This window comes from Myotis myotis, unplaced genomic scaffold, assembly GCF_014108235.1.
Source record: "Myotis myotis isolate mMyoMyo1 unplaced genomic scaffold, mMyoMyo1.p scaffold_m19_p_6, whole genome shotgun sequence".
Taxonomy (NCBI): Eukaryota; Metazoa; Chordata; class Mammalia; order Chiroptera; family Vespertilionidae; genus Myotis; species Myotis myotis.
The window spans coordinates 86,783,038-86,807,938 of NW_023416368.1; the positions used below are offsets into that span (position 1 = coordinate 86,783,038).

The 24,901-nt window shown below is 50.8% G+C and overlaps 2 protein-coding genes across 2 annotated transcripts; one reads left to right on the forward strand and one right to left on the reverse strand.

The window, feature by feature from the left end:
- Positions 1-13,053: 13,053 nt before the first annotated feature.
- Positions 13,054-15,857, forward strand: GDF15 (growth differentiation factor 15). The gene is made up of 2 exons (XM_036311767.1): positions 13,054-13,805; positions 14,958-15,857. The coding sequence occupies exons 1-2, from the start codon at positions 13,562-13,564 to the stop codon at positions 15,599-15,601; spliced, it is 888 nt and encodes a 295-aa protein (XP_036167660.1). The 5' UTR covers positions 13,054-13,561; the 3' UTR covers positions 15,602-15,857.
- A 1,024-nt stretch (positions 15,858-16,881) lies between these two features.
- Positions 16,882-20,537, reverse strand: LRRC25 (leucine rich repeat containing 25). Its single transcript, XM_036311765.1, has 3 exons — positions 20,358-20,537; positions 19,074-19,867; positions 16,882-17,347 (listed from the first exon to the last, which is right to left on the reverse strand). Exons 2-3 carry the CDS (start codon positions 19,856-19,858, stop codon positions 17,209-17,211), a joined length of 924 nt encoding a protein of 307 aa, XP_036167658.1. The 5' UTR covers positions 19,859-19,867; positions 20,358-20,537; the 3' UTR covers positions 16,882-17,208.
- Between the last annotated feature and the right edge of the window lie 4,364 nt (positions 20,538-24,901).

A 24,901-nucleotide genomic window follows, 5' to 3' on the forward strand; every position in this document is an offset into this window, starting at 1 on the left:
GTTTTTTAAACAGAAAAAATTTTCCGGAATGGCATTCCAAGTCCTCATTAGTTCATTTTCGACACTTCTCTCTGGTACTCCTCTCTCTAATCGCTTTTTTTCAGTGTTTTCCAAGTCAACTCTGAGGTCAATAAATTTCTGCTTCCAAATTGAGCTACTCTGAAATTCAATCAACTGCATTTCAAAGTCAGCCATGCCTATCCATGAAAACATTTGTAAGTTTAGTTCCTCCAGTTTCATGCTGTCTGGAAACCTCATGAATTTTGCTGTCTCGCCGAAACCGGTTTGGCTCAGTGGATAGAGCGTCGGCTTGCGGACTGAAGGGTCCCAGGTTCGATTCCGGTCAAGGGCATGTACCTGGGTTGCGGGCACATCCCCAGTAGGGGGCGTGCTGGAGGCAGCTGATCGATGTTTCTCTCTCATCGATGTTTCTAACTCTCTATCCTTCTCCCTTCCTCTCTGTAAAAAATCAATAAAATATGTTTAAAAAAAAAAAAATTTTACTGTCTCTTCCAGTTCTCTGAATTTCTCAAATCTTGAGAAGAACTGCTCAATAGTTGACTTGATGATGTTTAAAAACAGCTTTTGAAGGCTTTGACAGTCTGTTCTGTCATCTTTTTTTTTTTTCAGATTCACTTGTTGATAGATGTGTATTTGTTGTTCATAATTTGTATCTTTACATTTTTCTTCTTCTTCCTCTTCTTTTTTTTTAAATTAAATCTTTATTGTTCAGATTATTACATTGGTTCCTCTTTTTTCCCACCATAACTCCCCTCCACCCAGTTCCCATCCCACCCTCCTCCCTCACTCCCCACCCACTGTCCTCATCCATAGGTGCACGATTTTTGTCCAGTCTCTTCCCGAATCCCCCACACCCCTTTCCCCCGCAAGAATAGTCAGTCCATTCCCTTTCTATGTCCCTGACTCTATTACAATCACCAGTTCATACTGTTCATCAGATTATTTATTCACTTGATTTTTAGATTCACTTGTTGATAGATGTGTATTTGTTGTTCATAATTTGTATCTTTACCTTTTTCTTCTTCTTCCTCTTCTTAAAGGATACCTTTCAGCATTTCATATAATACTGGTTTGGTGGTGATGAACTCCTTTAGCTTTTTCTTATCTGTGAAGCTCTTTATCTGACCTTCAATTCTGAATGATAGCTTTGCTGGATAAAGTAATCTTGGTTGTAGGTTCTTGGCATTCATCACTTTGAATATTTCTTGCCACTCTCTTCTGGCCTGCATAGTTTCTGTTGAGAAATCAGCTGACAGTTGTATGGGTACTCCCTTGTAGGTAACTGATTGTTTTTCTCTTGCTGCTTTTAAGATTCTCTCTTTGTCTTTTGCTCTTGGCATTTTAATTATGATGTGTCTTGGTGTGGTCCTCTTTGGATTCCTTTTGTTTGGAGTTCTCTGTGCTTCCTGGACTTGTAAGTCTATTTCTTTCACCAGGTAGGGGAAGTTTTCTGTCATTATTTCTTCAAATAGGTTTTCAATATCTTGCTCTCTCTCTTCTTCTGGCATCCCTATAATTCGGATGTTGGTATGCTTGAAGCTGTCCCAGAGGCTCCTTACACTATCCTCGCATTTTTGGATTCTTTTTTCATTTTGCTTTTCCGGTTGGGTGTTTATTGCTTCTTTGTATTTCAAATCATTGACTTGATTCTTGCAATCCTCTAGTCTGCTGTTGGGAGTCTGTATAATATTCTTTATTTCAGTCAGTGTATGCTTAATTTCTATTTGGTCCTTTATCACAACCTCGAGGGTCTCATTAGATTTCTTGTAGATCTCATTAAGTTTATCGGCAGTTTCTAGAAAATCCTTGAAAAACCTTAAAAGTGTGGTTTTGAACTCTATATCCAGTAGTTTGCTTTCCTCCATTTCTGTCATTTGTGCCCTTTTTCTTTGTCTCTGCATTTTTTATGCTTCCCTGTATTGATAAAGTGGTTTTCTGTGCTAAGTGTCCTCTAGGGCCCAGTGATTCAGCCTCCCCAATTACCTGAGGAGGACACTCTTGGTGCACCCCCTTGTGGTCTTTGTGCACAGTCTTGTTGTAGTTAAGCCTTGATTGTTGTAGGTATCACTGGGAGGAATTGACCTCCAGGCCAATTGGCTGTGAGAATCAGCTGTGTCTGCAGTGGGAGAACTTCTGTGCTGGAGACACTCCTCTGGGGCAAGACTTGCTTCATTGGGGCTTTGGTGCTCACTGAGTCTGCCCCCTGAGTGTGTCCTTTATGGTTCCACGGAGCTGCAAACTGGATGGTCCCACTCTGACCTCTGGGTTTCCTGGCTCCTGGATCTCTAGGGAGGTGCTAATCTAGCCTTTGCCTGAGGCTATCCAGCAAAAGCCTCCCTGCAGGGCTTGGGTGGGGCGGGTCCCATGGGATCAACAGGGTGGGGTTAGCAGTTATGGCTGCTCTCAGTCCTGCCTTCAGAGGCTTTACTTCTCAGTGTCCCGGTAATTGCTGCAAGCCCCTCAGAGAGAAAGCTGCCCTCGAGTTCCAACCGATGCCAGACAGTCCCGCTTCTCCCGTATGAGTCTGGGTCCCTAGAGACTCGTCCAGAACTGGAGCTCAGAGCCTGAGACTCCCTCCTGATTGAAAACGGCAACTGCGCCCTCAGCCGCCAGCCCGCTCTGCACGCACCTCCGCACCTTAGTATTTTACTTCCGCACTGCGCCTCCTCTGAGTCTCGGTATGCTTTTCTCTTTTCTTCTAGTTGTAGAATTTCCACTCAGCCAGCCTTCCTGTGGTTCTGGATGATGTCCGTTCCATCTTTTAGTTGTATTTTTAAAGTGGTTGTTCGAGGCAGCAAACTCCAGTGTTTACCTATGCCGCCATCTTGGTTTCTCTCTGTTCTGTCATCTTTTGGCAGGTCTTTGATGTGCCTCTTGAGGTTTGGGAAATATCTAAATCTCTCACCATCCACATCCGTCTTAAAGACTTCCAATTTCTTTTCAAAAGCCTTTATGTAACCAGACATAACATCAAGTGTCTTGCCAGTTCCTTGTAATTTAACATTTAAGTCATTCAAATGTTCACAAAAATCTGCAAAGAACATCAGTTTAGAAACCCAGGTGGCATCAGACAATTCTTGGTAAGACACAAGTTGGTTATTCAAGAAGAGCGTTATCTCGTTTAAGCATTCAACAAATTGTTTCAGAACCAAACCTCGGCTAAGCCATCGAACATTGTTGTACATTTTCAGTCCTTTATACACAGATTCTACCTCATTCAGTAAAACTTGAAATTGTCTTTTATTCAAAGCCCGAGCAGAAATGTAATTAACAACTTTGGTAACTGTTTGCATCACTTCCTGCAGTCCTTCCGGCCCACTCTTGCACATAAAGCCGCCTCATGTATGACGCAATGAACACCTATCAGTGTACGACCAACTTCTTTCGCAAACAGATTTACAAAACCTGCCTTCTCACCAGTCATGAAAGTCTAGAAAAAATGGCCAGCCTAGATGACGATGCAATGTCTGTACAAATAGAAAAAAATTGACATGAAGACAAATCTTTTGTTAATTGTTCAGCAGTATTACTCGCCAACTTAAGCATCCTATCCTTAACTGTTTTCCTGCTCACGGACAAATCTTTAATGAGCTGAATAATGTTTTCTTTTTCTGATAAATCGTCAAAAAGGAAAGGTGCACGTTCTAGCCAAGCTTCTTTAAATATACTCTCCATCACTGAGTAGTTTTCCATGTTGGACAATGACTTTTGAAACTTCAAAACTAGTAGCAACTAAGTTGAAACTGGACCTGCCTGAGATGAAGTTCATAAAATTATCAGCTTATTTTTTTGTTTTGCTGAGTTCACAAGAAATTAATTCTCTTTGTTCCTCTTCGTGTTTTTTTTTTTTTTGGTTTTTTTTTAATGCACTTCACTGATTTTCCAGAGAGGAAGAGAGAGAGACAGAGAGCCAGAAACATCGATGAGAGAGAAACATCGACCAGCTGCCTCCTACACATCCCCCACTGGGGATGTGCCCGCAACCCAGGCACATGCCCTTGACCGGAATCAAATCCGGGACCCTCCAGTCCTCAGGCCGACGCTCCATCCACTGAGCCAAACCGGTTCCGGCATCCTCTTCGGTTTTATTGCTTATGTTCTTAAGAACACTTTCAAAATGCCTTTTTACAGAAGATGTTCTGCAAACAATAGTTTCAAAACAGAAAACACATAAGGCTTTGTTGTCTTTCTTAATCACACCAAACTTTCTGTACAGTATTTTTGAAATTCTCTAACATCCTCTTCAGCTGAACGACATCATTTCTTAGCTGGTGGTCCTGACATTCTGTACAATCTAGAAGGACAGAAAAAATACATGAGACGATGGTATGCATGAAAAAGGTGAAAGAAGAAAAGTAAAATGTCAGTAAGTGATTAATTAGCTTGATCAAACTACTGTACTGCTATTACTTTTTTTAATTAAAGTAAATAGAAAGAAAAATAGTTTGCTAGCCCTACAAAATAGTAAGATGGGCGCGATGCAGGGAACAGTAAAGATAAAGCATGTAAAAAATCACAAAATGTAGAACCTTTATTTATAAATCATAATACATTGTATGCATATCAGTTATTATTTTTATTTATAAGATTTGGCTTATGGATAACAACAAAAATGTGACAAACAAAGTATTTCCTAAGGAAAATAACAGAATAAAGAAGAAAACATAGACAAATACAGCATAATGTAATAGAAGGACGGTAATTATGTAACTTACTTTTCAGCGCAGATGCATACGGTGCGATGATGACGTCACCGGGTTACTGCTGTAGCGCGCATCGAGAGAAACAGAAATGTATTCCCCTTTCGTTAGTACCGGTGGGCAAAGCGAGAGAGAATGTTTCATTTTTATAGAGGAAATTTTGAATAAGTAGGTGAGGCGGTTGTCTTGTCAACGAAAACCCGTTGCGTCTGAGGCTGAAACCAAAACACTGGTCGGACCTAGGAAGGCAGGGAGAGTTAAGGCAGAGGCATAGAAATTGCTCCTCCCCTCTCTCGTCAATCCATGTCTGTGGTCTTTAAGATAACTTGTTATGTAAAATTATTTATTTATCTAAGATGCACCTACACTGAATTTATCTGAAAAATAAAAAAGTCGATATTAAGAAAAAATTGTAAATGGAAGATTATAAGAGAGGGTGTCGCGTGCCAGCAAAAGTGACTGGCGTGCCATGTTTGGCACGCGTGCCAGGGGTTGCCCACTCATGCCTAGGAGAGAGAAGAGGAGAGATTAACAGATAAGAGGAGAAGCCATGTGAAAACAAAGGCAGAGATTGGCGTGATGCAGCCACAAGCCTGGAGCCAAGAGCTGGTAAAGGCAGCAGGACCCTCCCTTGAGCCTTCAGGGGGAGCATGGCTCTGCAGACCCTGATTGCAAACTCCTGGCCTCCAGAACTGTGAGAGAACACATTTCTGTTTTTTTAAAGCCATCCAGTTTTTGGAAATTTGTTACAGCAGCCAAATGAAACTAAAATACAGGCGTATCTCATTTTATTGCATTTCAGATACTGCATTTTTTACAGAATGAAGGCAAGACCCTTCTGCAGCGGAAAAAATTATATAGCATGCTGAAGGCTCAGATGATAGTACGTTTTAGCAATAAAGTATGTACTTCTTTTACGCATAATTCCATGGCACTCTTACTACTCCACAGTATGGTATAAACATAAATTTCATATGCACTGGGAACTGAAAAGATTTGTGTGACTTGCCTTAACGCAGTCATCTGGAACAGAACCTGTACTATCTTCGAGGTATATCTGTGGTGACACTGGGGCTTGGTTCTTGAGCAGGCGCTTGCCTGGAAGAACACAGAGCCAGACACGGACCCTCCAGCCTGTGTGGGCAGGATGGCTCTCAGCCGGAAAGAACCCGGGGAGAAAGGCTTATGGGAACATGGACATGAAAGCTGGGATTGGAGAGAGAAATGGAAGTGTGCCAGCAGGGGCCACCTTTCCAGACTCGCCCAGGCATACCTGAACCCACCGCTGGCTGAAGCCGAGACATCATTGCCCAGTCGCCTACAATAATGGCGATTATTCTAAAATATTGAGGCTGTAGCTCTAATCAAGCCTCACTGTTCAGTGCTGCCCTATCCGGGGTAACACTGAGAAACTGTTTGGAAATGTTTGGAAATGGAGTCGTTCATTTTAAGTCTCACCAAGACTTATTACCGAACCTAATTATAGTTTCAGGCTCTCCCAGGAGTGGAATTTTAAACCAACCAGCCTGGAATTTCCTGGTCAGCACTAGGGAGGTCTTCTGCCTGACCGGACCCGCTGCCTTCCCCTTGGGGAAGGTGACCTTGCCTGAAAATCATCTACTCTTTTAACTTTCTAATCCCTCCCCATTTCTACCTGGAAAAGCCTCCCATTAAATACAGTTTCCTGGAGCACTTTTCTATTTACTAGATGGGATTTTGCCCGATTCATAACTCGTTCAATAAAGCCAAGTAGACCTCTACATTTACTTGGTTGGATTAAAATTTTTTCTTAAAAATTAATTTTTAGAGAGAGAGGAAAGGGGGGGAGAGAGAGAGATAGAGAAGAGAGGAGAGAAGAGAAATAGAGAGAGAGCCATTGATGTGTTGTTCCACTTATTTATTCATTCGTTAATTGTTTCTTACTAGTGTATGTGCCCTGACGGGATCGAACCCAAATCTTGATGTATCAGGACAACACTCGAACCAATCAGCTACCCGGCCAGGGCTGAATTTTTGTTTTTAACGGCAATAGAACAGCAGTTCTTGCCCCTCAAATTTGTAGATTTTGAAATAATTTGCTTTTGGGACTCTTCCAGATCTCCTGCCATGAATGTGTTTGTCTCAAGTCATGAGAAACAAACATTAAAAGTGGGTTTTTGTGTGTTGTGTGCATTTAATGAGGGTGATATAGCCAAATGGTGAGGGAAAATTCTGGGAGGTTTGGGGCTCAGCCAGGTGGAGGGAATGGCCTGACCCCTGGCCTCTGGCTCTGTTTACCTCCACCCTGGGTCGGCCTCCAGTAAGAATGCAGAGTCCTGGCCCGCTGAGCTCATTGCTGGCTGGCTGCCTGCAGCCTGCCTCTCCGCCCCCCCCCCCCCCCCCCCGCCGCCCCAACACACACACACACACACACACTCCTCCCAGCTTGGCCACAGGACTGGCTATGAAGTCATCAGCTAAAGATGTTTCGAAGGGGAGCCAGAGGGGCCTGGCTGCCAGCAAAGCAGAATTTGGTGAAGTGGAGCCAACAGCCCCCTTTCCTGTCCCCAGGGATTTCCCAGGCCCTCACTGGTGCTGTGTCCCCTTGAGAAGTTCCAGGAATGAAATGATCTAATGTGGATGGAAAGGGAGCCACATAGAAAGCTGACAAGCTCAGGGGGGGGCCTTACAAACTCAGAGACCAGAACTAACCACATAGGATGGTCTGAAATCACAACTTCTTAACTAAAAGTGAGTCACGGCAGGGAGTCATGTCCTAGGCCAGTACCTTCCTTGACAAAGGTCAATCTTCACCGTAACTGAGCCTGAACGTTGTCTTTTTGCATCCCTGATAACATACCTTTGGAACGTCCGAGAAACCCCCTCAGAGTACAACCTCTCACCAGAGCAGGAGACCACAGAGCCCTGCCTTGCTGTCTTGTCCCCGCATACTATCTCTGTGTGCTGTAAATGTCCATTGTTAACTGTCCTGCGCCCACCAGTGTAAAAGAAGTGCTTGTTTCTCCATTTCCTCCAGTCTCAGGGAATGAGATTTACTCCCACCTCCCTAATCTACCACCATTGGATTTCATGAAACCCCCCTTACGTCTCCTCCTTTGCCTGTAATGTACAAAATAAACTGCAAAAGTACCAGTCTCCTGAGCATTTTCTCAGTCATTTGAGATTTTTTTACCTCCTGGCAACTGTCATCACTTTGTCTCAAATAAATTAATAAAATTCTCTACAGGTTTGGACATGTCTTACATTGACAGTAATTACTGGTCCTGAGGGTAAGTGACACATGCCCACTCATGAGTCAGCAGTTTCACTCCTGAATATGCACAGTGGAATACTATACAGCAAGGAAAAGGACAGGTCCCCCAGCAGGTTACAAAGAACATTCATGGAGGTGATGTTGAGTGAAAGATGCCAGATAGAAAAGAAGGCACCATTGGTTCCATTACATCATTTTAGGAAACAGGCAGCTTCACCCATTATAACAGAGGTGGCCATGGCTGGTATCCAGGGACACTGAGCATGATGGGAGAGAGCCCAGGGTGCTCCTGGGCTGGGAATGTTCTGGAACCTCATCCAGGAGGCGGTCCCATGGGCATACCATTGTACAATGTCATTGAGCTGAGCATTAAGATTAGTCCTTTTTCCTTATGACATTTGCATCTCAATCAAAGTTTAACAATAAAAAGGCAGAGGCTGTGGGGTACATTCTGGTCTCTGAGTTTGTAAGGCCTCCCCTAAGCTTGTCAGGTTTCATATGTGGCCCCTTTTCTATCCACATACATTCTGGATGTTTCTCTCTCTCTCTCTCTCTCTCTCTCTCTCTCTCTCTCTCTCTCTCTCTTCCCCTCTCTCTAAAAATCAATGAAAATGTCCTGGGGTGAGGATTTAAAAAAAGAAGAAGAAAGGAAATATATGGAGGATTATCAGGACTCTCCCAGCAGTTGCTATAGAGCCTGCCGGCATCTTATTCCCCTTCACCCCAATAAGTCTTGATACTACACTTAAACTACTCCCATGCATGTGAGCTTTGAAATTCTTTTCTCACAACACCACAAGAAACCATTTTCACTGGCAAAAATATTGTGACTTAGAGTATGAAATATATATTTGGTCTTCCACCCCATTTCTGGTACTGAGCTCCTAAACTCCTTGTAGTTTCCTTGTGAAGTGAGTGAGAAAGGTGTCTTTTGCTATGTTAATCTATAATAATAAAAGCATAATATGCTAATTAGACTGGACAGCCAAACGACCTTCTGGACGTCATTCTGGACACCCTTCTGGACAAAGCTATGGCAGCGGGGGCTGAGGCAGAGGCGGTGAGGGGTGATCAGGCAGGCAGGCGAGCAGTTAGCGGTGATCAGGGAGGCAAGGAGTTAGGAGCCAATGGTCCTGGATTGGGAGAGGGTGCAGGCTGAGGTGAGGGACCCCCTCCTCATGCATGAATTTCGTGCACTGGGCCTCTAGTCTATAATAAAAACATAATATGCTAATTAGACTGGCCGGCCGGCCGACCTTCCAGACAAAGCCAGGGCTGCGAGGGAAGCCCGGGTCCCGAGTGACAGAGGGAAGCCAGTGCCGGCAGCTGTGGGAAGGAACGCCTACTCTTGCACAAATTTCATGCAACGGGCCTCTAGTATAAACATAACTAAGGATGGGGCTGGTGGCCAGTGGAGCCAGCAACATGATTAGAAGTTTCAGGTCCACCCTGACCTCTGGGGAGGGGAGAGGAGAGGTACTGGAGGTTGAATCAATCACCAATGGCCAATGTCTGAACCAACTATGCCTACGTCAGGAAGCCTCCATAAAACCCCAAATGATGGGGTTCCAAGAGCTTCCAGGTTGGTGAACAGCAGGTGCTGGGAGGATGGTGCCTCGGAGAGGACATGGAAGCTCCATGGCCTTCCCCACACCTTGTCCCGTCCATCTTTTCATCTGGCTGTTGATTCTTATCTGTTAATACCCTTTGTAATAAATGAGTACTCTAGTGAGTCAATGGGTTTCTGGAGTCTCTGATCTGCTCTAGCAAACTCATCGAACCTAAGAAGGGGGCCAGAAGCACAGGTGACAACCTGGACTTGCAGTTCAGTTGGCATCTGGAGAGAGGGATGGGGTGGGGACAGTCATATGGGACCAAAAGCCCTGAACCTATGGGATCTGACGCTGTCTCCAGGCAAAAAGTGTCAGAACTGGGTTGAATCATGGGATACCCAGCTGGTGAGGGAGAATTGTTGGTGTGGGGAACCTCCCCTCCCAACGCTGGAAATTGGGTACAGAGTATTTTAATGTAAAGTGTCCAGAACAGGCAAATGAGATTCCAGACAGGAAGCAGATGAGTGGTTGCTAGGGGCTGGGGCAGGGGGTCTAGGGAGTGCCTGCTAATGCAGATGGGATCTCCTTTGGGTGTCATGGAAAAGTTCTGGAAAAGATGGTTGTATGATATCATGAGTGTGTTAAAGGCCACGGAATCGTTCACTTTCAAATAGTGGCTCTCCTGTTAATTTCTGTGGAGCCTCCTGCCTGAAGAGAGATGGCCTCAGCCTCCCGCTTCTGTGTTCCCGGGAACTCAGCCTCTGACGGACTCAGATGCGACCTCTGCACAGCCGTGTGAGCATGCAGGGTCTTGTGGATGGGTCATCCCTACACCCCTACCCACTTTACCTGCCCCTCCACTTCCCCATCACTAGAGAGGGAATGGGTCCGAGTGGAAAGAAGAGGCTGGTTGAACCTCCTGACCAGCTGCAGCCAGGATGGTAGGAGAAGCTCCTGATGAGAAGCCAGGGCTTAATGAAGGTGGGAGGTGGGGTTGGCCCAGGCTCCTCCCATTACCTGGTGATAACCCACCGCAAGGAGCTGAGGCAGAGCCTCAGGGCGCTGGAGTCTTGGCTGGCCTCCGCAGCCAGTGGCTTTGTGCTGGGGAGGGGGCTGGATCCTGTTCTTCCAGTGGGAGCCTTGCTCTGTGGCCCCCATTGATCCTGTACCTCTTGCCTGCACACCCCTGTCACACTTTACACACCTCCACCATCTGCCCATCTTCTCCGTGGCACAGGGACCAGTGCCAGGGGCCCGGAGTCCTGAGCAGTGGAGGAAGGTCTGGGTGACTCAGGGGAAGGGTTCCTAGAGCACCCCCTGCCCCATCACCTTCTGGTGGCTAGTCCTGACACCAGCCCTTTCTAACCTAAACCTCAGCACCCCAATTCCTTGCCACCTCCTCCCTGGGCCCAGCAAGGGACTGGGGCCCAGACTGGCTTCATCCTTTCCCCAGCTTTCCAGAAACCCCAGCCTGGGGCAGAGAGAGCCAAGCACAGACCCTCTCAGTCACAGAGCAAGGGGGTGGCACTGGAATTTGAATTATGATAGTGTTGACCCCCAGCATGTACAAAACCCCCACTCCCTGTGTGTCCTCCCCACGGCCCTGACACGAGTTCTGTTACCACCATTTTTATCTTTAATATTTGTATTGATTTCAGAGAGGAAAGGAGGAGAGAGATAGAAACATCAACGATGAGAGAGAGTCATTTATTGCCTGCCTCCTGCACATGCCCTACTGGGGACCGAGCCCACAACCCAGGGATGTACCCTTGACCGGAATGGAACCCAGGACCCTTTAGTCCGCAGGCCCCTACTCTATCCACTGAGCCAAACCAACTAGGGCGACCACCTTTTACAGATGGGGAAACTGAGGCTCTGCTGGATGGGGAAACTGAGGCTCTCCCCTTGTGCCAAGTGTCAGGGAGAGGAGGGGCAGGAATGTGAGCACAGAATGGCTGGAGCTGACAGCTGTCCAGGCCAATGGGTCTGGATCAGGGCAAACTCTTGGAAGCTGTTATATTTGGGGGAAACCATAAATAGACGGGGGGACCTTCAGAGTCCTATCCCAGGCCTAGAAATACCAGGGGAACACATGGCCCAGTAGAAGGCCAGACATGTGTGAGGTACCCATTGTGGAGTCACCCCCTAAAACCTGTGTACCTTCTTGTGCCCCTGGGGTTTGGTTCCCTTATCCATTCATGGAAATGAACGGTGCCTGCAGCCTGGAGTCCAGTGAATGCTGTGGTCTCACCATTATTGATCTGCAGGCTGCCACCTTGGACAGCACCCCCTGTGCTGGGCTCTCTCTGCCCGCTGCTGATCTTGCTCTGCCACGTGAGGATGACTCAGCACTCTGGAATAACTCTGGGGCCTGGCCTCTGCTGGTGTGTGTGGGGGGAGGGAGCCCTAGCTCCTTGCCTAGTCATCCCTACATCCTTTAGTGAGTACTTTGTGACTTTGTGCCACGCTGGTGGGGCAAGAGGATGTTAGGGTGAGGACATGTGTTTAACTAAGCACCTGCAGGTTACCTGGGAGGTCACAGGGACCTCAGGACTTTCCTATCGCCTGATATAATTCCACTGCACAGAGCTAAGGCTGAGGAGGGGGGTGCGAGGGGGGTTGCGGGGGGAGGCTAGACTTGGTTGGCCTAGCACAGCTGGGGGGGATGTGCTGGGAGAGAGAGCTGAACTCGGTTCTCCCAGTAGGAACATGGCTGTGTGGCCCCCACTGATCCTTGTACTTCTTGCCTGCACACTCCTATCACACTTTATACATCCCACCATCTGTCTCACACTGCTGCCCACCCTCTCCATGGCACAGTGCCTGGGGCCAGAAGTTCTGGGTGACCCAGGAGGAAGGGTGTGTCTGGGGCACCTTCTGCCCCTTCACCATCTGGTGGCTGGCTAACACCAGCACTCCCTGCCCTAAAGTGCAGCACTCCAATTCCTTGTCACCACTCTCTGGGCCAGCCAAGGAACTGTTGCCCAGAGTGGCTTTATCCCTGCCCAAATCTTCCAGGAACCCCCACGTCTGGGGCAGACAGAGTCAACACTGCCATTGCTGGGGGTCAGGCTTGGATTGGGGGAATGAATGGAGGAGGGGCTTTTAGAGTAGGGTTTTGAAGAATGAGTAGGAGTTTCCCAGATGAGGATGAGTAACTGCAAAAACACCCAGTATATGAAGCACCTACTACATGCCTACTGTGTCCTTTATACATCATGTAACCTTCTCTCCATTAAAAGTCTCCGTCCTTATTTCCAAAATGAACAGAGGTGTGATGGAGAGAAATGACTTGCCCAGGTAACACTTTTTGGCTCTTTCTGGCCCTTTCTCCTCTGCTTTTTCTTTCTTTTAAAAAAAAAAAAATTTTTTTTTTTTTTTAATTTCAGAGAGGAAGGGAGAGGGAGAGAGAGATAGAAACATCAATGAGGAGAGTCATTGATTGGCTGCCCGATCAGCTGGGGATTGAGCCCGAAACCCAGGCATGTGCCCTTGACCGAATCGAACCCGGACTCTTCAGTCCGCAGGCCGGTGCTCTATCCACTGAGCCGAACCAGCTAGGGCTGCTTTGCTTTTCAGTATCTTCAGCCTTTGGTTCTAACCAGAGGGAAGAGAGGAAACACCATCAGGAAAGAAGGCCACTTCTTACGCTCTTGCTATGGAGTTTAGCACATAATAATGTTGTGGGTCTTTTGTTTGTTTGTTTTTAAGAAAATCATTCTTCCCATCAGCCCACCAACCTGGGGTGATGTCCCCATTTCACAGAGGAAGATACTACTGAGTCTCAGAGGCTCTCCCGGGCCCCAGCTTCCCCAGGAGCACCACCCTCCAGCTTCTCCCCCAGGAAAGCAGCCACAGACCCTGCCCAGCTGTGGTCCCTGGAGTGTTTACTGTGTCGGCTGGACCAGGCAGGCGGGGGCGGACAAAGTCCGGGGAATATAAAGGTCTGGCAGCAGCGTCCGGTCAGTCACAGCTCAGAGCACAAGGAGCACAGCTTTGCCCGGGCAGAGCCCCACGACACCGCGCTGCCTGCGATGCTGTTGATGCTGCTGACGCTCTCCTGGCTGCCGTCGGGGGGCGCCCTATCTCTTGCCCAGGAGCACCTCCCGGTCTTCCGGGGACCCTCACACGCACACTCCAGTCCGGACATCTCCAGGTTCCAGGAGTTGAGGAAACGCTACGAAGATTTGCTGACCAGGCTTCGAGCAAACCAGACGTGGGAAGACTCGAACCCTGACCTCATCCCTGCCTCTCACGTCCAGATACTCACCCCAAAGCGTGAGTGAAATCTCAAATACATCCCCCCCCCCCAACCCCAAGCAGCTTCTATCATCTAACCAGTGGTTCTGAGTTATAGAGCATGACGCTGAGCCTCAGTTTCCCCATCTGTGAGCCGGACAAACACGTCCCTCCTCGGGGCTGATTGGGGAGCTAGCGTTCCTGTTTGCGTCAGGACAAGCTTAGCCAACGTGGGAGAGGAGAATTACATCTCCTCGGATAGCAGATGGGGAAACAGGCCGAGAGAAGCCAGCGACTCTCCTGAAGGCTCACCTAGCCTGGAGAGCCCTGAGATGAGGTCGGGCAGGGTGCGTGGTCCCTGTCCTTGAATGTAGCTGGGGTTGACGGTGGGTGGGATCCTAGAGGGTGGATGCAGGGGCAGGGCGGGGGACGGGAAGGGGAGCAGGCAGGACTTGGTGCACAAAGAGGGGAAGAACCCACCGGGACTGGTTCTGAATCTGATGCAATCTCGCTGCCGGGCACTGCTGAAATGGCATGTGCTAGGTGCCCTGAAAGGAGAGTATTTTCCGAGGAGACTCCGGGAGGTGGAGAGGGCAGATCTGGCCTGCGCTAGGAACTGGGAGGGGCTGGGGAGAGGTGATTTTATCCCGCCCTAATCCCACTGGTGCTGTGAGACTCCAGGTAAACCTCTCGCCCTTTCAGTCTAACAAACCGGTGGTGCTCATGCAGCAACTCAAACGCCAGTCCCTGTAGTAGCCCCAACACCTGCACCAGCCTGGGGGTCTGCGAATCCCGGGAGCCTAGTACCCTTCATTTCTCAGATGGGAAACTGAGACCCAAGGAGTTGAAAACAGTGTCTGGTTGCTGAAACCCTAGCCCCAGGCACTTAGTAGGCCTTCAATGAAAATGTTTTTGATTGCCAGGAGGAGGCAGCATCAGCATTTGACTAAGCACCTACTGCGTGCCATGCACCGCCGTGATCAGGCAGACAAATCCCTACCAAACAAAATAGAGTGGTGCCTATTTTAGGCAGGTTGGAGGGATTCAGAGAGAGAGTGTGGCTGGTGGAGGAAGGGGTTTATGCAATGGCCCTGGGGTGGGATCCAACCTGGCCTGTGGGAGGAAATGGACACCCTCACGCCCGGCACACAGTAGGCCCGTGGGTGACTGGCTTTCCTCTCTCTCCCACAGTGAGACTTGGACCAGGCGGCCACCTGCACCTGGGCATCCCCAGGGCCAACCTGACTAAGGGGCTCCCCGCAGCCTCCCGCCTGCATCGGGCCCTGCTCAGGCTGTCCCCGACGGAGTCGGGCTCGTGGGATGTGACGCGGCCGCTGCAGCGTCAGATCGGCTTCGGTGTCTCCCGGGAGCCCGCACTACGTCTGCACTGGCTGCCGCCGTCTGACCGGCTGCTGGCGGCATCGACTTCCGCACGGCCCCGGCTGGAGCTGCACTGGCGGCCACGCGCCGGCAGGGAACGCCGCAGCACGCATGCGCGCGCTCCAGACGGCTGCCCGCTCGGGGAGGGCCGCTGCTGCCGCCTGCGGAGCCTGCGCGCAACGCTGGACGACTTGGGCTGGGCCGACTGGGTCCTGGCCCCGCGCGAGCTGGATGTGCGCATGTGCAGCGGCGCGTGCCCGAGCCAGTTCCGGTCGGCGAACAGGCATGCGCAGATGCTGGCGCGTCTGCACCGCCTGAAGCCCGAGGGCGTCCCTGCGCCGTGCTGCGTGCCCGCCAGCTACGAGCCCGTGGTGCTCCTGCACCGGGACAGCGAGGGCCGCGTGTCCCTCACGCCCTACGACGACCTCGTGGCCAGCGACTGCCACTGCTTGTGAGCGGACCTAGACCTTCATCGACGGCCGCGCGCAGTGGAGGCGACCTCAGTCCTTGCCTGTCCAATGGAATGGAGTGGGACCTGAAACATACCATTAGAACCACTGCTGTCTGCGGCCTGCCGTCAAAAACAAAGTTTTGATACGTTGATATTTATTATTAATTTATTGGGGTTACTGGCCTGCGGACCAGAGAGCTGGGGAGGGCTGATCCAGCAGGGTGTACGTTTATTTAAACTGTGGTAATAAAAATGAATTTGTGTGACCTGGCTTCTGTGATGCGTGAGCTGGGGACCTTGGGAAGAGCTTGCCCCTCCCTGGCCTCAGTTCCCACAGGGGACCTAAGACAGGGGGGAGTGGAAGGGTCAGTGAATGGGCAGCAGGGCGTTCTTGGAGCTGACGGGCATTTGGACGGTGCTAGTGACCCTCCAAGGGCAGCCTGGGACGTCCCTGCCTCCATGCTTGTCTAGCGCCATGTCTCTGGGCCAGTTTCCCTCTATCTCCTCATCTCTCAGTGCTCCTGTTTCTGGACAAGTTAAGATATCAGTATATTAGGGCTAAAACAGACTTAGAGCCCAGCTAGTGCGGCTCAGTGGTTGGGCATTGACCTATGAACGAGGGGGTCATGGTTCGATTCCTGGTCAGGGCACATGCCTGGGTTTCAGGCTCTACCCTGTGCAGGAGTCAGTCGATCAATGATCCTCTCTCATCACTGATGTTTCTATCCCTCCCTCTTCCTCTCTGAAATCCATTAAAAAATATTTTTAAAAAGCACAGACTTAGAGACCAATTCTAACACTGCATTTCACAGATGGGGGGAGCGAGACCCGTGGAGTTAATGGCAGAGTTAGGACTTGAACTCATGCCCCCTGGCGCCCCAGCCATAGTTCTGCAACTATTAGGGTGTTAACGAGTAAGAAAAAGAGGAAGGGGTGGCATTCTGGGCAAAGGGAGTGGCATGGGCAAATGGCTTAGGAAAATGAAAGCTTCAGAAGGGAGTGGGCTAGGTGGGGATGAGGCCCAGACCCGAAGGGCAGAGGGATGGGAGAGGCAGTGAGGTGACAAGGCTGGGTCATACAGCCCTCAAATACCAGACTGAGGACCCAGGGACAATGGGGAGCCAGAGAGGGTGTGTGAGCAGGGGAAGGACACAGTCCTGATTCATGAGTTACATAAATCCCTCTGGGGCTGGCGTGGGCTGCCCTGGGGACTGAGTCTGGGTGCCGGGGACCCGAGAGGGACAGAGCGGAGGGGCTGGGGAGAAATTCAGGAGTCTCCAGAGATCTAGTCTTGAGAGCTCAGGAAGTCACTGAGAGGAACCTTCTCCCTCTGAGCCAGCAGCCTCACCAGCCCCACAGTGTTTATTGAGCACCATCTGCACACCGAGAGGAAGGTGACAATGGAGTTGACTCTGTGAACCTGCTGTGTCTGTGTTGGAGTCTCCTCTTCCCTTTCTAGCAGCCGGTGGGGCTGAAGAGCAGAGCAGGAGCTGGGCAGAGGGCTGCAAGGACAGCTCTTCCCTATCCCCATTTCTCAGGCTGGGAGACTGAGGCCAGGGGGGATCCAGAACGGCCCGAATCACCTGGAGTGGGGCAGGCTGGAGTTCAGGCTCAGTGCCCTGTGATCACGTACTCATCTTCGACCTCGGGAGCCTGGCCCGGGAACTGCAGGTTGCCGTAGACGGGCTGGGAGGCCCGTTGGAGGTCCTCGTAGTTCATGTAGAAGTCACTGTCCTCTGAAGGGTGCGTCCTGTGGGGACAGACAGACAGGAAGGAGGACTCAGAGGGGAGGCACATCAGCTTGGAGAGGCAAAGGCAGTTCAGTGACCCAGTCGACTCATATTTACAAATGGAGAAACTGAAGCGAGGGGCACTGTTCTCCCAGCCTAGCAACTTCCTCGGAGGAAAGGAAGTCAGGGTCAGTGAGTCAGGGAAGGTTCTGTGGATTCAGCACAGAATGCTGAGGTCAGAGGACTTTGGACCACTGTAGCATTTTTTTTTCCTTCCTTAAAGTTGAGATGGTTGTCTTGTTTTTTACATTAAAATTTAGCCTTCAGTTTCTTCTCAAAAAAATTGGTAGCTCTGGTCACATCAGCCCCATAAACATACGTGGCTGGAGCCAGTGTCTGTCCTTATAGATAGGAAATGTGTCCATGGTCCCTGAAGCAGCAGGCTTTGTGGCCACAAAATAAAAATAAGTCTCAGAGACTCCCTTTCTGCATCCACACATTCGTTGGGGAGGAGTTTTCTCCCTAGGAATGTCTAGCTATGGTAGGCAAGACCCTCAGAGAAGAACGTTCCTTCCTTTAGAGCATCTTAATCCCACCCTGGTTCCTCTTGTAACAAAGCCCACTTTGGGTAAGTGGTGTCTATCACTCATTCACGCTTTAGTATAAATTACTCCAAACACATATATGGTTGTACAGGGATGGACAGGACTGGGAGTCAGAGTTTGTTTCCTTCCTCTGCTTCTGACTCACTCACTGTGTGACCTTGGGAAAGTCATTTCCTTTCCTCCCAGAGCCTATCTTTCTCATCTGTAAAATGCAGAGTGGGAATGACGCATCCAATCCTAAATGTTTTCGGAAGAGACTGGCCGTGAACCCTTAGTGACAGGGAAGCAGAGGGGAGCGTCAGGGCACAAGCTGCCTTAGCAAGTCTGGTTCCCGCAAATCCCTACCGAAGACCACTTCTACTTTTAAGCCGTGTTTTCATCTGCTTTGCATATTCTCTCATTTCTCATCAATAGACTCCCACTGCCCGCCCGCCGCCCCCCAATCGGGGTCTCACCATCCAAACTCAGCCAGGACCCTGTTCCCTCCTTGCTTGTATCCTCCCAACGCCTTCGGCCTCAGCTCTAATGTTTTGCTGTCTCCAAACCCATTGACAGCAATTTCTCTGTTCTCTCCCACCCACTGACAGTTGTTTCTGCTGGTGCCTCCCCCTGAAAGCCCACCCACTTCTCATCCAACCTGGGAAAGCTGAACCTACCTAACCCCAGCCTGATCTAGAGACGTTGGGGCGTTGTATAGGGGAGATGGACACAGATGTCTTTCTTAGCATCTCTCCTGTGTCCAAGAGAGATGGAGGGAGGGCTGTCCCCATTCCACAAGACGGAAATAGTGTTCAGGGCAGCGCTGGGTCACATGAAATCTGCAGCCAGGCTGTTGACCGCCACCGCAGAGCCCCCACTCTGCCTAGAGCACTGGCCTCCACTCTCCCTGTCCTTGGCAGCCAGAAACTGGGTTTGTAGGTCATGAAGGGAGCTTGTCCTGTCTACAGGGGCTCACTTATTCTTACCCAAACTCCATAAGGCGGGGTTGCTGTTATTCCCATTTTACAGATGAGGCACTGAGACCCGGAAGGGGAAAAACTAATTGCTCGAGGTCACACAGCCTGCAAGAGGCAGAGCTGGGATTTGAACCCTGGCCATCTGGCTCCAGAGTCTAACAGGCAAATGCGTGTGGATCACTCACCCATGTTTGACCGACTGGTCCTTGGCAGGTGGCTGGCCTATAAACACATTCTCATAGTCAGGTGTGGGGGGTCTGGGTAGGGTGGCTTCTGGTTGATGAAGGCTGAGGCTCCGGCTACTGTATTTCGGCTGCCAGCCTGAGCTGGGCCTGGGACCATCGGGAGCAGCCCATGTCTTGTCCTGGCTCTGGCTCCTGGGTGACCAGCGTGACCGGAATCTCCAGGCCAGCAATGAGCCAGTTATGATGAGCCCAACGAGCAGGCTTCCACTGGCTGCCAGAGCCCCAATGGCCGCCCAGGACAGGCCAGGGGGGCAGCTGACCTCCAGGAAGGTGGAGAGGTTGCGCCAGGTGAAGGTGCCGGCATCCAGGCACTGTGGGGGCAGCTGGTCAGAGCAGTTGTCCTGCCGGACCTTGTGCCAGGAGGCGAGACTGCAGCGGCAGTCAGCCTTCAAGTCAAGGGCGCAGCGTCCTGCCAGCTCCGCATCCACGCGGTCCAGAGGGTTGTTGGTCACATTCAGGATCTGCAGCTTTTCCAGGCGGGCAAAAAAGGACCCCGGGAGCTCCCGAAGGCCGTTCCCAGACAGGTCGAGGAGGAGCACGCTGCTGGCCTGCAGAGACCTGTTCCAGGGAATGTTCAGGCCTCGGCCGCTGAAGTTCAAGCATGTGGCTGTGAACTCCGTGGCCCAGTCCACGTCCCCCGAGGACACGTTGCAGGACAATCCCAGGCTGCATGGATCCTGCAGTAGCAGCAGCAACCACAGCGCCCAGGGCAGGGCGCGCCCCATTCAAGCAACCTAGACAGAGACACCAGAATCCAAGCCCGACCCCTGCCTGTGGCCGCTCTCACCCTCCACACCTGGGTTTATTGTGAGTTGGGTTTGTTTGTTTTTAATGGCTCAGAACAGCTCAGGACGCTTTTGGTAATAGGCAGCCCCTCACTTATAGCCCCTTATTGTTTGGCTCTGGCCTCCAGCCTCAGTCTTTCCCCTCCGGGAAATGGGTACATAACCCCGGTGCCAGTCCCGGCGTTGCCCCTTCTACCAGATGGGTTCCTGGGCTTGGCTCAATCCCCAACAAGTTCGGGCGGCTTCATTGGCCAAGACGCGACTATATGCAAATGAGCGGTTGCCTGGCAGAGGGCCAGTCTCTGAAGCACCGCGGCTGGGAGTCCTGGGCTGGAGTGGGTGGGTGGGTGGGGGGTGCCGAACTCTGATTTGCAGGCCCTGCACAGACCCCAGTTCTAGCTTCTGTCCTATCTTTGCAGTCCCATTACCACGCCTTTACCTGGGCGGTGCTGGGAGATCCGGTGCAGAGGAGAGCTTGGTGCTGGATCACCTGGACCCGGGCGCACAGGAGCCGCGGCGCCCTCTCAGATCCCCTGCGGTCCCTAGCGCTCCGCAGACTCTGCACCCAGCGACGCGGGGGAAGAGGAACTGGAGTCCGGGTGGAGCGCAGAGGGCAAGAATGAAGAAGACACAGAGAAGACCCGCCCTTCTGCAAGGCCTCCAGGCCCAGGATTCTCACGGGAGGGGGAAGGGCGGCCCGCTTCCCTCTCGCTGGAGCTCAGTCAACCCCCATTAATATCCCCGCTGCGGTCCCATCACCACGGCTTCATCAACTCACTTCCTGGTCTCAGCTCAGTTGACTCTCAACCCTTGCATTCATTTATCCACTCCACAGACATCACCCAGGGCCCCAAGAGGCCGCAGCCCTGACCAGGTTCTCGAGGAACACCCGGTCCTGAGAGGACAGAGCTGTACACAGACACCCTAGTCCCATGCCGTCAGGACAGGGCTAGAGGGAGGGACACAGTCCTGGAAGGCTTCTTGGGGGAGGAGACATTAACATTGGAGCTTCAACACGCGAATAGAAGTTAGCTGAGGATTCCTAAAACCTGCCTGTGAATCCCCAAGCTCCTAGTCTCCCCCACAGACTCATCACTCTTGCTCGTGTACAAAGAGGCCTCCATGTTACAGGGCTGGTGAGGAAGTTCCCTGGGTGAAGGGACGTTGAGTCTGGGGCTTGGAGAATGATGAAGCAAACCCATTTGCAGATTCTAGGCAGAAGGCACAGTAGGAGCAAAGACCCTTGGCCCCCGGCTCAAAGCATGGGCCCTGGGACTGTTGGTTAGCAGGGGAGTGGCTGGAGTGGACATGCTAAGAGGAGGAACTGGTAGTGTGTGTGTGTGTGTGTGTGTGTGTGTGTGTGTGTAGGAGGAGCAGAGGACAGGCCTCGAAGCAGGCTGAGGGGTGGGACCTTATTCCCAGGGCCATGGGGAGCCAAAGCAGATGTGTGAGCTGGGGAGGGGCATTGTGTCAAGACTTACAACTGGAGTGAGCCTGGGGACTGGGGAGGGAATCTAAGGAGGAGACCAGTATCCCCCAGGGAGAGGTAGCCTGAATCAGACCTGAAAGACAGTAACAGTGAGATTGAGGAGGGAGTGGACAGGGCTGGGCTGGGAGAAGGTCTCAGCTTCAGTGGGGTCCTGGCATATCAGGCAGATGGAGTTCAAGTCCATTCTAGCCCCTGACTTGCTGTGCAACCTTAACTGCTCTGTGCCTCAGTTTCCACATCTGTACAATGGGATAAGTGCTAAGAGCCTTCTAGATTCTGAGAGGCTGCAGTCCACTCCTTCCACTCTCCCCTCTCCTCAGACTCTGCTCTTCCCATTTCCATACTCAGAAGAATTCAGAGACTTTTCAGAAAGGGTTGCAAATTGTTCTTCAACACACCCACCCAAAGTCACTCCAAATAAGAAAATGTGATCACAACTCTGAGACCGTTCATTTTCACTTATCAGGTTGGCAAGAATTCAAAGGTGTGATACATCTGTGCTGGCTGAATGTGGGAAACAGGCAATCCCACACACTGCTGGGGGATATCCACAGTGCCGCCCCCAGGAAAGGCACCCTGGCCCAGGCCACCAGAATCGTGAACACATGTGCCCACTCACCCAGCAACCCCACCCTGGGGCTCCCGCAAAATATCTACGTTTGCAAAATGACAGGGGTGTAAACTGATGAAGGCTGAACACAATGCGGTCCGTCCACACAGTGGAATATTACTCAGCCACGAAAAGGAGTGAAGCATTGCCATCGACAATGTGGATGAACCTGAGAGACATGCCAAGTAAAAGAAGCCAGACACAAAAGGCCACATGTTGTATGACCTCATTTATGTGAAATGCCCAGAACAGACAGAGGCAAATCCACAGAGACAGAAAGCACATCAGTGGCTGTCAGAGTCTGGGGGAATGCGAAATGGCTACTAATGGGGACGAGGTCTCCTTTTGGGTGATGGAAATGTTCTGAAGCTACAGAGAGGTGATGGTTGTGCAACGCGAATGCACTAAAATACCACTGAACTGTTCACGGTAAAATGGTTAAAATGGCCCGGCCGGCGTGGCTCAATGGTTGAGTGTCGACCTATGAACCAAGAAGTCACTGGTTTAATTCCCGGTCAGGGCACATGCCCAGATTGTGGGCTTGATCCCCAGTGTGGGGCATGCAGGATGCAGCTGATCAGCGATTCTCTCTCATCATTGATGTTTCTATCTCTCTCTTCCTTGCCCTTCCTCTCAGAAGGGAGAGAGGAAAAGAGAGAGAAGCACTGGTTTTTGAAATATATATATTTTTTATTGATTTTAGAGAGAAGAAGGGAGAGGGACAGAGAGATAGAAACATCAATAGGCTGCCTCCTGCATGCCCCCTACTGGGGATGGAGCCTGCAACCAGGGCATGTGCCCAGATCAGGAGTTGAACGGTGACTTCCTGGTTCATGGGCGGACACTCAAACACCAAGCCACACCGGCCGGCAGAAACATTGATTTGTCGTTGCACTTATGTATGCATTCATTGGTTGATTCTTGCATGTGCTTTAACTGGGGATCGAACCCACAACCTTGGTGTATTGGGAAGATGCTCTAATCAACTGAGCTACCCAGCTAGGGCTAGGGTGGCACCTTTTTAGTGGGATGATCAAGGAATCCTTATTGAGAAGGATAAAGGAGCTTACTGAGTAAGGAGATGGGGGAAGGGCACCCAATGTATGGAACAACTTATGCAAAGGCCCTGGGGCGGAAGCTGCCTGGGTGAAAGCAGCTGTCTCCAAGAGAAAATGTTAACTGAAAAAAGCAAATAAAATAATAATAATAATTTTCTAGATTTCATTTGCCTACAGAAACTTTGGATGAAACATGAAAAACAAATACCCATAGTTACCTCTTAGTGGCAGGCAGTTGGGAGGGAGAAGCTCACCATGTACATTTTAATATATTTTATTTTAGGATCCCATCATTTCATTGGAATGTGAATCACAGTCGACACATTCAATTAAAACATTAAAATTAGCCAGCAAGTACACACAAGACACCCAGGTTTTTTTCAGGACAAGAGGGAAGAGGGGTCCCACCCGGCCAGGTGCAGGTGGGCCATCTCCCATACCCCACATCCTGGAAGGAGCGGGTAGCGTCCAACACTGAGGCCTCTTAGAATAAGAGGAAATGAGCAAATGAGGAAGCAGCAGACACTCGGGCTGTGGGGGAGGGGGGCAGGCAGGCCTGGGGCCTGGGATAGTAGGTCTGGGGGAGCTAGAGGTTTGGGGTCTGACATAGCTGGGTGTCCTGGAGCTCAGGAGGCTTAGGTCCTGCGGCTTGGGTGTCTGGAAATGCCTCGAATTTGGGGGGGTTCTGGCTTCTGGAGCATGCCATAGGTTTAACAGGCTTGGGGTCTAGGCCTCCTGCTGTAGTCCCAGCGGGCCATGCCCAGGACTGTGGAAGGGAGGAAACTCTGGCTCCGCTGGCCCCCACCCTGGCTGAGGGGAACTGGAAGCTTCTGGAAGGCACATCTTCATACTCCCTTCCTGACACACACTGAGCAGGTCCTGGGCCTGAGTTCCAGGAAGGGCCGGCCCATCACATCAGCACAGAGAGCTCCAGAAACCCTCAGAGACCGAGAGAGAGAGAGAGAGAGAGAGAGAGAGAGAGAGAGAGAGAGAGAGAGAGAGAGAGAGAGAGAGGCGTTCCCTCAGTTCAGCTACCTGAGCCCAACACTCTTGGATGCCCTGCACCCACCCTAGCTGGGTGAGGCCTCCGACTGGGCCCTGCCCCTAGGAGCCCCTAGACTTCCTGGCCCAGCCCCCTTCCTGGCTTCCTGCCAGCTCCATCCTCTCCTAACAGTCTTTGAAAGCCCCACCCCTCTCTTGGAGTCCAGTCCCCCCCCAGGGGAGGGGTGGGGCAGCCTGACACAGCAGCAGCAGAGGCCATTTAGGGGCCGGGGATCTCCAGGCATCTGCAGGGCTATGGAGCCAGCAAGTCAGGACAGAAGGCAGGTGTGGTGGCCAAGGGCTGGCCTGGGGCAGTAAAGCCCACAGGTTTACCTGCCACATGGGTGACCCCAGACCTCTAGGCATTCATTCAGCAAACATGGCCGAGATAGGCTTGGCCACCTCCCTGCTGTGTGATCTCCCGCCAGTACCTTAACCTCCCTGTGCCTGGGCTGGCTTTCTTCTCTTAAAATGAGGACAGTCACGACCACTGGGTAGGTGGCTGTGAAAGGCTGGGGGGCAGACATGAATGTGAGCACCAGCCTGGAGCTGGGGACACACGTGACCAATGCACCAGCTGAGTGTCCCATGGACTGAAACGGTAGCCCACGAACACACAAATCTAATTCCGGAGGTAAACCTTGATTTTCAATGAGGAGGAAAGACCTTATTTGAGGTCACATGGCCTTGTTGGTTATAGCAAATTTTGAGAAGCCACTGGATACCTTTGGGAGGTGGGTGGGCAAACAAGAGGTGGCATTGAGGCGACCGTGGTCAAAAGATGC